This window comes from Tachysurus fulvidraco, chromosome 16 (assembly GCF_022655615.1).
Source record: "Tachysurus fulvidraco isolate hzauxx_2018 chromosome 16, HZAU_PFXX_2.0, whole genome shotgun sequence".
Lineage (NCBI taxonomy): Eukaryota > Metazoa > Chordata > Actinopteri > Siluriformes > Bagridae > Tachysurus > Tachysurus fulvidraco.
The window spans coordinates 14,418,012-14,432,753 of NC_062533.1; the positions used below are offsets into that span (position 1 = coordinate 14,418,012).

General features: G+C 38.6%; 1 protein-coding gene across 2 annotated transcripts in view; it reads right to left on the bottom strand.

Annotated features, from left to right (window-relative positions):
- Positions 1-14,742, bottom strand: part of pex7 (peroxisomal biogenesis factor 7) — a 41,506-nt gene that overhangs the window by 2,000 nt on the left and 24,764 nt on the right. For both annotated transcript variants that reach the window (XM_027155414.2, XM_027155413.2), the window contains one exon: positions 8,279-8,378. In XM_027155414.2, the coding sequence (XP_027011215.2) occupies positions 8,279-8,378 (100 nt within the window). The remainder of the gene's footprint in view (positions 1-8,278; positions 8,379-14,742) is intronic.

The following is a 14,742-nucleotide window of genomic DNA, read 5'->3' on the forward strand; positions in this document are numbered from 1 at the left end:
GCTATGCAGAAAATGAGGTGGTTCAATAAGGAAATGAAAGTAAAGCGTTAACCATGAAGGACAAGTTTGCTTTCTCCTGAAGTTTAATCATATCTATTTATATGCAGCGTTCAGGTATAAAATACAGCAGGCTTTCACAGAGAGATGCAGACCGCCTTTGCCAAATCCAGCAATGCTGCACCAGCATCGACAGTATCACTCTAATGGACTAAGCACCATCGCTGTGGACGATAAAAATTCAATCCCAGTTTTCTTTACTTCACTGCTCTAAAGGGCACTGAGCTCTGGGTCTGAACAAAGGACACTAGCTGACTGAAAGACGTTTGTCTCGTGTCTGAAATGCATTATAAGCTTCTGGCTCAATATTCTCCAGGTTGGACTACACATTCAGGACAGACGACCATTTGTTCTTTTGAAGCAGCTTCAAAGACGAAGCATGAAGAATGAAAAATGAAGTTTAATTTGCATGGGGAAAGTGCATCGGAAATTTATTCCTGTCGAACGCTCTTTTATTCTCTTAGGCAGTGATGCAACAAAGCGTCGCAAAAAGATGAGGTTGTGCAGAAAACAACGCGGTGTTTGATCTTCTGAAGGCAAAATTGAGAGGTGCCAAACGTCTCTTGGCTAATTGACTACGTTTGGCATGAGCCAAAAAGTACAATACACAAGTTCTGTTGTCGGGGAGAATGTGTGTCCTCATACACCATATGGAGACAGTTAAGACGGTACGAGTTAGGACTATATGAGCTTCCTAATGTTGAGACTGTATTAAAAGTGATCGGATGATAATCATACGCAAGAAATAACAGCCGAGACAAGCTGTTATGTGAAAATAATCCATTAAGACAAGGTGATGTGACACAATCAGGTTACTTTCATCGCCCTGAAGTTGATTATTTTCCGACAACAGCACATTCATCAGTTTCTCACTCCTCTTATAATCACAGTTAAAATGTTTATTTATTAAAGAATGATCATACTTAAGCCATTTTACTTACAAAACAAGTTAGTTCCTCATCACTTTTCTTATAGAAGCTATAAACATTAGAGTAAGTGTAGAAATGCTTCTAGCCAATCAGAGCTGTGCATTCACTGGGATTTTAGTGGCTACCTTTCAAATAATTCTGCTTTGGAGTCTGTGAGAAATTTTCTGGACAACATAAGTTCAAATTTTGACCTTTCATACATCACAAAAACGAGCCTGTTGTGCATGTGTCTTTAAAATACTGGTAGCCCACACACCACTAAAAGGAACATAATATATCTTATAAAGTGCAAGCAGTGGTGTAAAGACCAGCATGAACCCTTGGTAAAGCCATTGTGGACCACAGAAGCCAAGCACATATTATCTAGTGTATGGCATTGTGAAGTAGAAAGCAGAAAAAGTGTAATTTTTGGTTGAACTACAGTATGACTTTAAATAATAATGTTCAGCCCACTCTCCTTCCTGGCTTCTGTCCCACAAAGGAAGTATGGAGGAGACATTCATTTAATTAAAGGAGCCACGAGATGCATTAATTTGTCGCCACAAAGTAACAAGAAACAGAGGACACTACATTCCCTTTGTCCAAATGCAGCATATGCAGATGAAATGACAGCACATGTAAAAGAGAGAGTGTTGAGACTCGTTTCAGCATAATGCACAATGATGTAGTGAAGTAAGTAGTCTAGGACAGATGATATATGGCTCGGTCCTGTTTACTGCTCCTGTTCTTTCGTCTCTGTCTCAGAAGGGAGCGAAACTCATTATTCCGGAGTAGGAAAGGAGACTTGTGTGCACGGCTGCCAGGCCCGTGACTCATGCACTGAATGGAAAAACGACTTCCATTAATTACTTTACTACACTAGTGAGACTGGACAGCACAGAGGGGCCAGTGCCGCAGTGAGGAGGGACAATAAGGTAATGACTCGAGCCAGTGGGTGTGAACACGTAAAGGAAAGTTCCATTTGAGGGTGAGTGCTCAGATTCGATTTGAGACGCCACACGACATGATACTTTTGAGAGATTCCCGTCTCTGGCTGTCTGTCTGTGTGTGACGTGATGTGATGTGATACTTGCATCTGGAGCAGCGGAGCTGATGGGATATAACCGCAGTGTGGAAAAGTCATAATGACTACACAGGGCTGCAGGTTAGGGTTGCAACTTTTAGGTAATGAATGTGTTTGTAATGAATGCATTTTCTTTCTAAAACCGCATATCCAGGAGTGTTTTTATTCTGCATGGCTAAACCGTGGCTTTTAGTGCACTGGAACGCTAAAAGTTCCAACACTTTCGTCTGTGCATTCTAAACAAAACTCACCCAGAATTGATCTTTCCTGAAACATCATCAAACTTTTTAGTTCCTCTGAATCCAGCATCAGTACCAGTGACAGCAAAGGAAATGAGTCTCGTCAATTTTAAGTGGTTGAGTGACTTTAAAAAGTTCATGAATGAAGTTTATTCTTGTTTCAGTTGGCTTTTAGGATAATCATTTTGCCGTCAATCAAATCACAGAGAAAAATAATAGGGTTTTAAAATCCATAATAAAAACATCATATAATAAAAAGAAAACCAAATTAATTCCGTTAGAGTCTCTATGAGACTTTGGTTCTTGGCCCACTTAAAGTCTATACAGTACCAAAATTACAAATAATTTAATTGAACTGACTGCTGATGACTCAGATGCACCTAGCCCCACCCATGAGCTCCAGTAGTTCTTGTTCATACTGATCTTGAGAAGCTATCAAAAAAATTCAGGAAATTCTGTTCCCTTGTCCAGTAGGGGAAAACAAAGCTTAAACTCAAAGGTATATTCTATTCCAGGCTTTGTATGCAGTCACCAAACAAAACTGGCTTTACGAATTCAATTTTAGTTCGACTAAGAAATCAGAGGCAAAAACAGATAATTATAACATCCAGAATTCTATGGCACTCGGTCCCTTTAGTAGTTGGCACTTTGTTTCGAGTTTTCAAGTTTTAAACTCGCGTCGGACTTCGGGTTTTCGGATCTAAGTGGACCCGTGAAGACCTCTACTTCTGACCCGCAACGGAAGTGTGTACGCAATGCATATTTTAAACATTGTCCATTTCATGCAGAATTTTTATATTCCTGTAAAGCTGCATTAAGACCATTTCTATTCTTATCCTGTTCCAGCACGACAATGCCACTGTGCACAAAGTGAGCTCGAGAAATACTGACTAAAAACCTTTGGGATAAACTGCAACACCATCTGCACCCAAGATCTCCTCACCTGACATCAGCGCCTGCCCTCACCAATGCTCTTATGGCTGAATGAACACAAATCCCCATAACCACACACCAAAATCTAGCATCAAGCCTTCTCAGAGGAGTAAAGCACTAGAGTATAACGTCAAAGTGGAGACTAAATCCGGAATGACATGTTTAACAAGCTTATATGATTTTATTGGTTACGTGTCCACATGACATTTGGCCATATTGTGTATATATCAGTGAGCAGAAGAAGGATAAACTGTATTTAAATGTGTGGCTGAGAACGGTAAGGGGGTTGTAGCAGACCCTCTGTAGTGGAACTGACAGGGTGGGAGGCAGAGGAGCATGACAGTCAGGAGGTGTGTGATTGTGTGTAGGGGGATACAGAGAAGAAAACCTGTTATGCTGTGTGCTCTTGTCTGTAATGAACATCCCACTCCATTCAAAGGCTGCCAACAGCTGAATGTTCTTATGTGGAACGGACAAAAAGAAATAATCCACACGCACAGTATTCTTCTTCACAGCACACACGCATTCTTCAAGCCTCATCCTATAATTTCTATTGAACATCAAACAGCATCTTTATATTCCTTGTTTCTTTATACTGCATTGTGGAAGAATTTGGTACTGACAGAATGGTCCACTGCAGAAATTATATAAGGCAGGGGAGTCAAACTCAAATTCACAGTGGGCCAAAATATAAAACTGAGATAAAGTCACGGGCCAAACTGAATATTTATTGAAAAATTACCTGCAACTGATCTGTAATGTTCAACCTTTTTCATATGGAAGCAAACTTTAGTTTTGCTTAAACACAGGATCTGGAACAACCAGAGCTTGATATTACAAACACATAAGAAATTAAATTCGAAATAAAAGACACATCAGTGGTGTTCATTTCACAAAACTTTGACCATACACTTTTTGACAAACTCTCCCTCATTAAAGAGCAGATTTTGCCATCTCTGCTGCCACAATAAAGCTTTACAGCCTTTACAGCAGCTTCACTTTTTGCTTTTGCTTTCATGAACATAGTCTGCCGGGAAACCAGACTTTTTTTCATCTCCTCCGCCTTCTGGAGCTTCTGCTTTATGTCCAGGTCCTTCTCATAATGTTTCGTGTTGTAGTGTCTTCTTGTGTTCTATCCTTTCATTACAGACACGTTAGCACACAAGACAAACAGGTCTGTCCTTTATATTCATGAACAGATAATCTGCCTCCCACCTGTCTTGAAAGCTCCTATTGTCCATTTTTCGTTTGGCCATTTTTGTGGAGGGTGGAATTAACTTGCCCGATGTGACTGTAACATGGTTGTTAACGATGCTGTTCGTGACTACACGTCAATACAGTGGCAAGGCATTCTGAGATTTGTAGTATTAGTGGAGCATGCGGCTAGCCAGCTGTGATGCACATTTGATATGATCTCGCTGACCAAATATAATTGCAGGGCCCGAGTTTGACACCCCTGGTATAAAGGATCTAAGAGATTGGTATAACTACAAAGTGACCCATATGGTAGATGTGCGTGTTTAAAAATGACTTGTGAGGCAACAAGGTGAGTATGGATAGTAAAAAGGGGATGTTGGTGAAAGGTGAGTATTTCCCCTTAAAAATTAAAGAGAAGATTCTAGTGAAGATAAAAGTTATGTTATATAGCATCTTAGCCCATAAAATGCGATTATAAGGTCAAAAAGTCTTAAGAGTAGTGAAGAGGACTTTTAAGAGTTTCTTTATCAGACGAGAAAATGGCCAAAAGGTGAAGAGGTAGAAAAAAAAGGTATTGCAGGCAATATTTAATAATGATAATGCTACAGATAATCGTGAATATGCTGAAACAATATAAATTGGCACTATGGCATTTCTGCGCTGTGTCTGAGATGTTTACATTTACATTTATTACATTTCTAACATACAGATGTTAGAACATCTCTAATACGATCGGTAGGGGGCACGGTAGCTTAGTGGTTAGCACGTTTGCCTCACACCTCCAGGGTTGGGGGTTCGACTCCCACCTCCACCTTGTGTGTGTGGAGTTTGCATGTTCTCCCCGTGCCTCGGGGGTTTCCTCCGGGTACTCCGGTTTCCTCCCCCGGTCCAAAGACATGCATGGTAGGTTGACTGGCATCTCTGGAAAATTGTCTGGTGTGTGTGTGTGTGTGTGCCCTGCACTGGGTTGGCACTCCGTCCAGTGTGTATCCCGTCTCGATGCCCGATGACGCCTGAGATAGTCACAGGCTCCCCGTGACCCGAGAAGTTCGGATAAGCGGTAGAAAATGAACGAATGAATGAATAATACGATCGGTCACGAACATAATCCCTACACGATTCAGCCTCAAATATCTTAACATAGAGACAAAGTGAAGGCTTGTAATAAACCAGATTTAAAAGGAAAGCTGTTTTATATTTTATTGGACAACCAATCACAGTCTTCAAAAGAATGCGTCATACCTAGTAACAGGTTAAGCCCCGCCTCCTCTCTAAGACAAAAATGCTTATATTTTCCTTGCTGGGAGTTGCTCTGAGATCGGTCCTGAATCGCACGGGAGATAAAACTCCTAGTTACAAATGTTTAAGCTAAATTATGAACTCTCTGAGATCATACTTAGACTCTATGAATACGGGCCCTGGTGTCGAAGGTGGCCGTCTAATAACATTACAGCATTCAGACACACTGTGAAGTGACGCTGTGTCATTAAACACATCAGCAGACATGTACAGATTCGAAAGTTCCAATACGATATCCCCCATCTTGCAGAAATATTCTATGTATCACAAATGCGCACTAGCGTTAATACGTTTCCACATGACTGACAAAACAAACATTCATCTATCTAAAAAAATGTATTTGAACTGCACCATGACCGTGAGTATAAAACATTGTTACTCAAATAATCACTCTTTACAACAGAGCAGAAAAGCTTCTCAGAATGTACACACCCATCAAACCTTGAAGTGGATGAGCTACTACAGCAGAAGACCACATGATGTTCCACACTCCTGTCAACCAAGAGCGTGGACATGAGACTATCCTTGCAAAAGAGTAGCAAAAGGAATTGAATCTTTCTAATAAAGTGGCCATGTGTAAACGTAATCGGTTTAATATTGTGAAAGCATTATTGTTTTGCAGATTTTCTTGACATCTTGTGCAGTACTGTACATATATTGTAAAAGTACAGCTCTAGAGAATTGTAAAATCAACTCCAAGGAACTTTGAAGCTGTTCTGCTGGTTCATGGTGGTCCAACGCACCTAAGATTCTAGGTTAGTTTTTCCTTGTGCGCAAATTTTTTCTTTACATAATCATAACTGCTGATAAGAACATGAATAAAATGCTGTAAATGATATTTGGACCACTGTAGCACTCTGTCTAACGTCACGCTTCAGATTATATTTGAAGTATTTGATGTACATTACTCACTTTATTTCCCTCGTGTTTCAGTTCCACGGCTGGATACAGAAGAAAATGGTGGAAGCCTGAAATATCGATCGTGCTGAAAGACTTCAAAGCGGTACTGAAAGGGTGTGCGTTTTGTGCAAAGTGTAGCTCAGCGGGACATGGTGCGGCTGATGAGTTGAGTTTGTGAGTGACGGTTCATTAAATGATCTGACCTCAGGCCTGTTCTTCATCAGCGTGAGTGCTGGAGTCGGGCACGGCCGTCTCCCCTGAGGCCCGAGGCTCACACTGCTACCTCAACACACACTGTGCTCCGCGTTGGCTGGTACATCTCCGCCTGCTGCCAAACACGCTCTGGGTTCATCACGAGATCTATTACGTGTGTGTGTGTTTGTGTGTGAGCAGCTTTTTTTTTTGGTACAGGAACAATCTGAATGTCACATGTATAATCGCTGATTAGGTCTGGTTATTACTACAAAAGTAGATTGGGATGGCTTGATGGAAACAGTGATGCAGGTTCTCAGAGATTAATAGCTGTTTGCTTTCAATAAACTTACTCAGCCATAAAGAACAAAGGCGTGACTGGGAAGATTAAGGTCAGTAAGAATTGAAATGAAATGAGATTGTATTTAACCAATATATGCTGACTATTGTGATCTGCTAATCATTCACAATTTATCACAACTGCTGAGAGAGCAGGCTTGCAGGACGAGGCGAGTCGAGTCGTCTTGGACAACAGACGACTGATCAGACATCGGAGAAGTCACAAAACTAGAGAGCATTGCAAAAATAAATAAATAAATGGATGAATTTTAGAAGCATGAGAGATAATGGACATACAGTTTCTCTCAATCTGGCTTTTGTCAAAATTGAACCAGTTTGATCTAGACTGAACCACTCATCAGTCGGGGGGGGGGGGGGGGGACGATTAAATAACGAATAAACGATAAAAGATGAAATAGTTTTAAACGAAAGTATATGGTTTTTATCCTTACATATTGACAGTCTACAAACAAGACAATCTTCTGTGATCACTTATGTTAGAAATCATTTATCTTATGTTTTTACAGTTTATCCTTCTTCTTCTGTTTTAGCCTTGGAACAGCTTCAGTGTTTAACCTGTGGTGCACGTTTTGACATTAAGCTGCTGCTGTAATCATAAAGACACTCGTGCTTATTCCGTGACCGAACATCCTTTTAACACACTTCGCTTTACTCATCTACACTAATCCTATGAATACTACACTACATCTAATGAATACTGTAATCTGTAAACACGCTATCACTATGACGATCTTCACGTAGAAGCGATTTTAACCTTGTGAATTTTGGTCTAAAAAAATTTTATTTATTTAAAGCGGTTTTGTAACAATGTCTATTGTTAAAAAAACGATATACACATAAACCTTGCATGAACTGAGTTAATGCTGTTGTGGAGCAAGTAAATTTGAATCACATTCATGAAGGGACTGGACAATGATTTGAACATTTTAACACAACTATTGTGCAACTTAATGAAGTAAAGACACTTTGGTATTAAACAGCATCTAGCATCTTTTTTTTTAATTCAGAGTTAGTGTTCAATTTTGCACTGAACTGAAATATAAAAATCTGTTACGCTTTGAAACGTTACTGAAGTGCTTTATTTTCCTAAAATGTTTATATTCTTGTACCTGGTTGGGGATGTGCAGACTGAAGTCCAGGCCGCATACGAACTCCGAGTGGTGCTCCATGGTGTCGAGCAGCGGCGGACTCCTGGAGAAATCCCAGACCCTGCAGATAGAGAAGCAATCACGCTAATTGAGTGGTCGTTTTTCTTTCTCTGTGACGGGCCGAATGGCTCAAAGCCCTGACGCAGCCCAGGCTCAAAGTGCCTGGTCTCATCCATTCAGCAAATACGATTAAATCACCTCCCTGGCTACGGCAAAACGGTAGGCGAGCATTAATACTGATGTCGCCTGTGGAGTTGGAGCAAACATATCACTTATGAGAGATATAAGACTGCAGCATGATGGTCCTTTAGGAAAAGCTGTCAGTGTGAATTATAGATAATGGATGAATTAAAGGAAAAACAAAAGGTGGTGTTATGGTGTAAAGATGCTAAGCTTACAAATCATTATTTATCTGATAAGAAAAAACCTTAAAAGAGCCTTGAAAAGATTTTGTGTCAAACAATAAACCGAGCTTGCACTGATTTAGATTTATTTCTTTTATTTTTAGGAAACCGAAAGATTTCACAAACGATGTTGCTCCTGGAAGACCGTCTAACATTCTCTTCACATTAAAGGAAAAGTCCTCCTATAATGCGTATTAATCTGTATCATTAACATATAATAATATTATTCCAACAAGCTGCTCTGGTGTTCAAGGTTTATTTTGTACTAAATAATTTTTTTTTTTAGTTTAGTTTAGTTTTTTTTAGTTTAGTTTAATTAAGCTGACTGTTTTTGTTTAAACAACTATCATATATATTTTGGCCTGATTATACTTTATTAATTTTTAAAGGTTTATGTCTCCCAAACTATCAAACGTCTTATGCCCCTTTTCCACCGAGGCAGTTTGAGCGCTGGTTCGGAGCCAGAGCCTAATTTAGAAGCAGTTCTTTCTTTTTCGACGGCCAAAGCACCTGCTCTGAACCAGGAAAAGTGGTTCTTAAGTAGCACCAAAACGTTGCTGGTCTAGACTTAAGAACCGCTTGTGTCAGGAGCTGTGGGCGGGGCGACTGTTAGCACATTTTATAATGTACCTTAAGTATACTAATATTTGATACACTTTTACTTTTCCCACAATATGATACATTATCAGCACACATGATAGTTACATGCGAAGGCTAACTTTTTTCTGTGTTAACGATAAAATAACGTTATGTACTTTATCGATTACAACCTCCGTTTATACAGATTACATGGAGCTGCACATACATGTTTTATTCGGCGCGTTTGGACGCCAATGTAGGTTCGCAAAGCCATGAGCATTAACAGTAAAGCAACATCCACCATTGTTGTGTTATTGTATTTGTCGCTGCTGTGCTAACGTTGCTGTGTAACGTGACCCGTATACAGTGACGTCAGACTCGGCGCTGTGATGGCTCTCTAGCCGGTGGAAAGACAAACCGGTTCTTAGAAGGTTCGCCAGTGGAACCAACTTTGAACCAGCACCTGGTTCTTTCCGGTGGAAAGGGGGCAACTGTGACCAAAATCTGTCTGATTCAATTTTTACTAAAAATTTAGAGACTTACTCAGCTGTCAGTGCTTTGTAACAGTCACCAAGTCACTTTCCCTCACTGTTAATTTGCCTTTTCTTGGTATCATGAAAATCTGTACAATTTTCTTATTAAATAGTCCAAATCCAAGAACCTACAGAGGGAGTAACCGTTTATAGCTGTTTATACAGAACATAAAAAGGAACACACTTGTTTCACAGTTCCAAATCATTAAATATAGCTATATAAATATATAACAATAGTTATATAACGATAACTAAAAGGCTAAATGTTATAATGTGGCATTTTTAAATCCAAAATTTTTAATTGAATAAAATATTATTTATCCAGAATGACTTACAATTTGTCTTTACAAATTAATTAACACATTTGAGGGTTAAGAGCCTTGCTTAGGGGCCCAGCAGTGACATCTTGGCGTACCTGGGATGCAAACCTACAGCCTTCTGATTTAGTGGTCCAACACCTTAACCACTAGGCACCCACATCCCCAAAATATGTTTTTATAGTTAGCATCGGAAAACTTGTGATATTAAAGGAATGAAACATTTCAGTGTCGCTATTAAGTTATTAGAAAATTATTCTTCCAGGTTGTAATGACACCACACCGCCTTAGATTTTATTCTGTACATTATATTTTTTACGTCTGGTGATGTGTAAGTCACCAAGTCACGTTTTTTATTTTTTTTTATTTTTACGGTCGAATGCAATATCAGAAGCTTATCAGTACAATAATAAAGTTCAACAGACCGTATACATTTTTTCAGTTTTTTTTTATGTTTTCCATGACAGGTGAAATCCTGTCATTTAGATCTTAAACCATCCTTTCAGGACACACACACACACACACACACACACACACACACACACACACACACGCGCATGTCATCCACTTGGAAAAATCAGAACACTTTGCTAATATCCATGTGGTGACAAGACTGAAGAACCAATTTCCGTTCCTAATTAACTCTTCAATAATGCAAAATTTACCCTCTGAAACCAAACCCAAGTAAACAGGTCAGTTTTTATGACTAAGCCTCTGCACGGCAGCTCATGTGGGCAGTTTATTGTGACAGAAATAGGAAGCGTTATCTCTGGTAAATATGGAGACCTCCTTCTTTTGTAAGCGGCCCGAGCAGACTTCGGGTAAGCAAACAGTGCGGTGTGTGTGACAGCAGGTGCCTCTCACGCTTGTGTGCACGTCATCCTTTACAAATGCAGACGGTTCGGCCAAACAAGCTGGCTTCACTATACAGACCACGAACAAAAGAGGTTACTACATATGCAGAATCTCAGATATTAGTACAACATGGTGCAAGCTTCATTCTTTTATTAAGCAAAACTCATTTCTTAGAAAGCAGATAACAGAATCAGCTACATCCGGCAACACTAAAAGTGATAAACTGTTCAAAAACATACACAACGTCCCACTTGTACCGAAAATACTGTATGCCTAGTCTTTAGCTTTGTGCTGAAACTATTGATACTACTATTATGTAAACTGCACATCTGAGTGATCACGCATTTGCCTCAAACGCATTATTTGTGTATACAATAACGTCACCTCTCTCTCTCTCTCTCTCATATATATATATATATATATATACACACACACACACAAACACACACACACACAGTGTCATAAAACAGTAAAACTGGATTCAATAAAATACAAAAAACAAAATGAATATATATTACAACGCACATGCACAATTCAGCCTACATGCCTGGATGCTGTATAAAGAGAATAGAAACTCTGCAACTCTTATCAGCTCATTGACGTCCATCGATCCAATTTTAATTCCAACATTTTACTGGCCTGATTTTTTTCCCCCCGCCACATTCAGGACAGAATTTCTGTTCATCATTTGTTTTTAATTTTTTTTACTTTGTAAGAAAATAAATGATACTTCAGCAAAGATCTGATATACATCCGATATATTTCATTTATTCTTTCTTTTTTTTTTTGGCAAATTCTTTTTTTACTGTCAACATGTGTAAGGTCACATAATATTAAACATTAGAGATTAGAGTATCCTTTTAAAAATAAAATAAAATAAAAATCCTCCCACCCTGAGACCTGGCCCATTTAAATTGACAAATTCACTTAACATACACTTAATTCACATTCATATATGTTCTACAAGAAAGCACAACAAAGACCAGCAGAACATGAAGCCCTGCAAAATGTAATATAATAATAATAATAATAATAATAATAATAATAATAATAATAATAATAATAAAACCTTTCCATCTCTTATTGTGTATTACTTTTTTGAGACTAAGAAATCCCACTGCATCTTTTAGCCACTGCGAGTGAGAATGTGGGCTAGCGGACTTCCGCTGTAGGAGAAGGTGATGTCTGGCCAATAATAATAATGGTGTAAAACTAGTCTGATATATTTTTTTGAACATGATCAACTGTCTGGTTTGGGTGATCCTGTGTCCACTGTAGCTTCAGATTCCTGACAGGAGTGTAAACTAAAGTGGTCTATGGCAGTTGTAGTTCATCTGTATGGACTGAGATGCTTTTCTGATCACAGCGATTACACACGGTGCTTATTCTATCAACCATCTCACATTCTCCTCTGTCCTCTACCATCAACAAAACTGCTACTCATTTGTGAGTCACATCATTCGATGTATACCATACCATAAAAAAATCCCGGTAGCTCAGGCGTTTCCGTCACCCTCAATGTTAGCATTACTTGCTGTCAAGACACACTTCTCAATTTATTAACCATAATCTAGCTAGCTAGTTTTCAGCTAAGAGGAAGACAAGAAGGATTAGCTTGTTAGAAATGTCCCGTGTACATCAGTCCAATTTTCGGTCCTTTATTTCCGGAGATTATACAGTGAGACATCATATGAAACACAATGATACATCTACACTGTAGAGCCTGTTGGAGAAACTGACACTTTTCCCTTAAGGGCTTAAGGGACTGATATACTGATAGAAATCCCACCGATTAAGCACCATGAGTGTCTCATTACACATTCTACAGGGAAAAAAAAATAATTTATGGATGTGATGCTATTTCAAAAATTAAAAACCCAACAACAACTACAAAAAAAAAAAAAAAAAAAAACACACTACAGGGGGTTAATCACTCAGAGGAAGTCATTTCTGAGCCATTTCTACGATTTCACATACTGTAGATTTTGAGCAATTTCATGGCAGGTGTCCAGAAAGTGATTTTTGTACTTTTTTAAGTGGCTCAATTGACATTTCTCTCCTCTCTGAGGGCTTGTAATATTTAAACACTATAATTTTGATTATTAGTGCTAATATTTATAAATATATCTTGTTCACACATTTGTGTTGGATTTTCTGGTTGTGCTGAAATAGGAAATTCGATTCAACTCAATGTAGCACTTTTACCAAAGGACATTGTATTGGAGCGGCTTTACAGATATCTGGATATCGATATAGATTTGTAATAAATGACCGTTGGTGTGATGTGAGCTGATAACCACCTCGAGGTTGATCAATAACAGCACACCCCTGTTTTTTTTTTTTTTACGTCTCACTACACAAATTAAAATTTTCTATTTATCATTGACCATGTTATGCATTTTAATGGTTTATGGTTACATCTAAATGTTGTAAACTGTCCACGAGAAAAGTTAGCTATATCACATACGTTGTATCATGTATAAACAATCATGTCATTGTCATGTTATGTAAAGACTCTCCTGTGGTGGAAAACCTACTGTTACAAAATGCTGACATCAGTGACTCCGTTCAGAAATGTTTTTCTTATAGAAAACCTCACCGTATCATTTACTACATGTTTTAATTTGTTTTTATTTAAACCATCTACAAATTATTATTAACCATCTATTATTAGGAACTGTCTGCCATACAAATCCTATTATTAATCACATTAACAAACACCGGTTGTCTGATATACAACAGGAACGACCGTCAAAGCCGCCGTTACAGGAAATTCATCAACACCTACTGACTAGTCAGATTTCAGAACTCAGCACTTTGGTATAATCGCGTTTAAGAAATTCGCTGTAAAACTCTGACTCATGAAACTTTCAGGGTCCATTTATGTTTTGAACATTAAAATGTATTTTTAGATATTAGCATCAATAATGAGAAGAATTTTATTGTAAAAATTGTACCTGAAAGCTCATAATGGAAGGAACTGTTTTTTTGTCATTGGATATGTGTGTGTGTGTGTGTGTGTGTGTGTGTGTGTGTGTGTGTGTGTTAGTGAGTGTGTAGCTGATTGAACAAATACAAAAAAAACAATAATGATAGAAACCTAACTGGCTAGCCAGTCTGGCCGCTGAGAGACGAACACACTGACCTCCTCCTGAATTCCCGAGGCAACGATTACCGCTCTACAGCCTAGTGATGTTCCTTTAAAAGGTCTGTCACTGCAATAAATGACCTGCAGCACACAGCTGGCATAAGTTCAACGAGTCATATTCTGGGTTTCCAGGTACAAGTAAAGCCCAAGTTTAGACTGAATGACATTGTCGATAAGGATTCTCTATTAAAATTGCTTCTTGTAATGACAGTACATTAAGTAAATTGCCATCTGTTTGTCTTTTAGCTTTATGGTAAACACCCTGACAAAGGCACATTATTGATCTAAATTAAGAATTAGTGACTGATTCTGCAGGGATTAAGCTAAAGCTTTTTTTCAATTTATTCATCGGCGCCAAGTGCTTGAACTAAACAAAGACTTCCAAGTGAATTACTGACTACTGTATTCCCTCCAACTTGGTCATCTTCCTGTAACAACTCGATTCAAGAGCAACTTGATCATTTGTATTTAGTTATTTACCAAAGACATCATGTCGGGTGTCTTTAAAGTTGTAATTCTGGAAACTCTCATAAGTTTAAAGCAACTCTGGAGGTATCTTAGTTAGGACACAGCTCAGAGTTGCCACTGT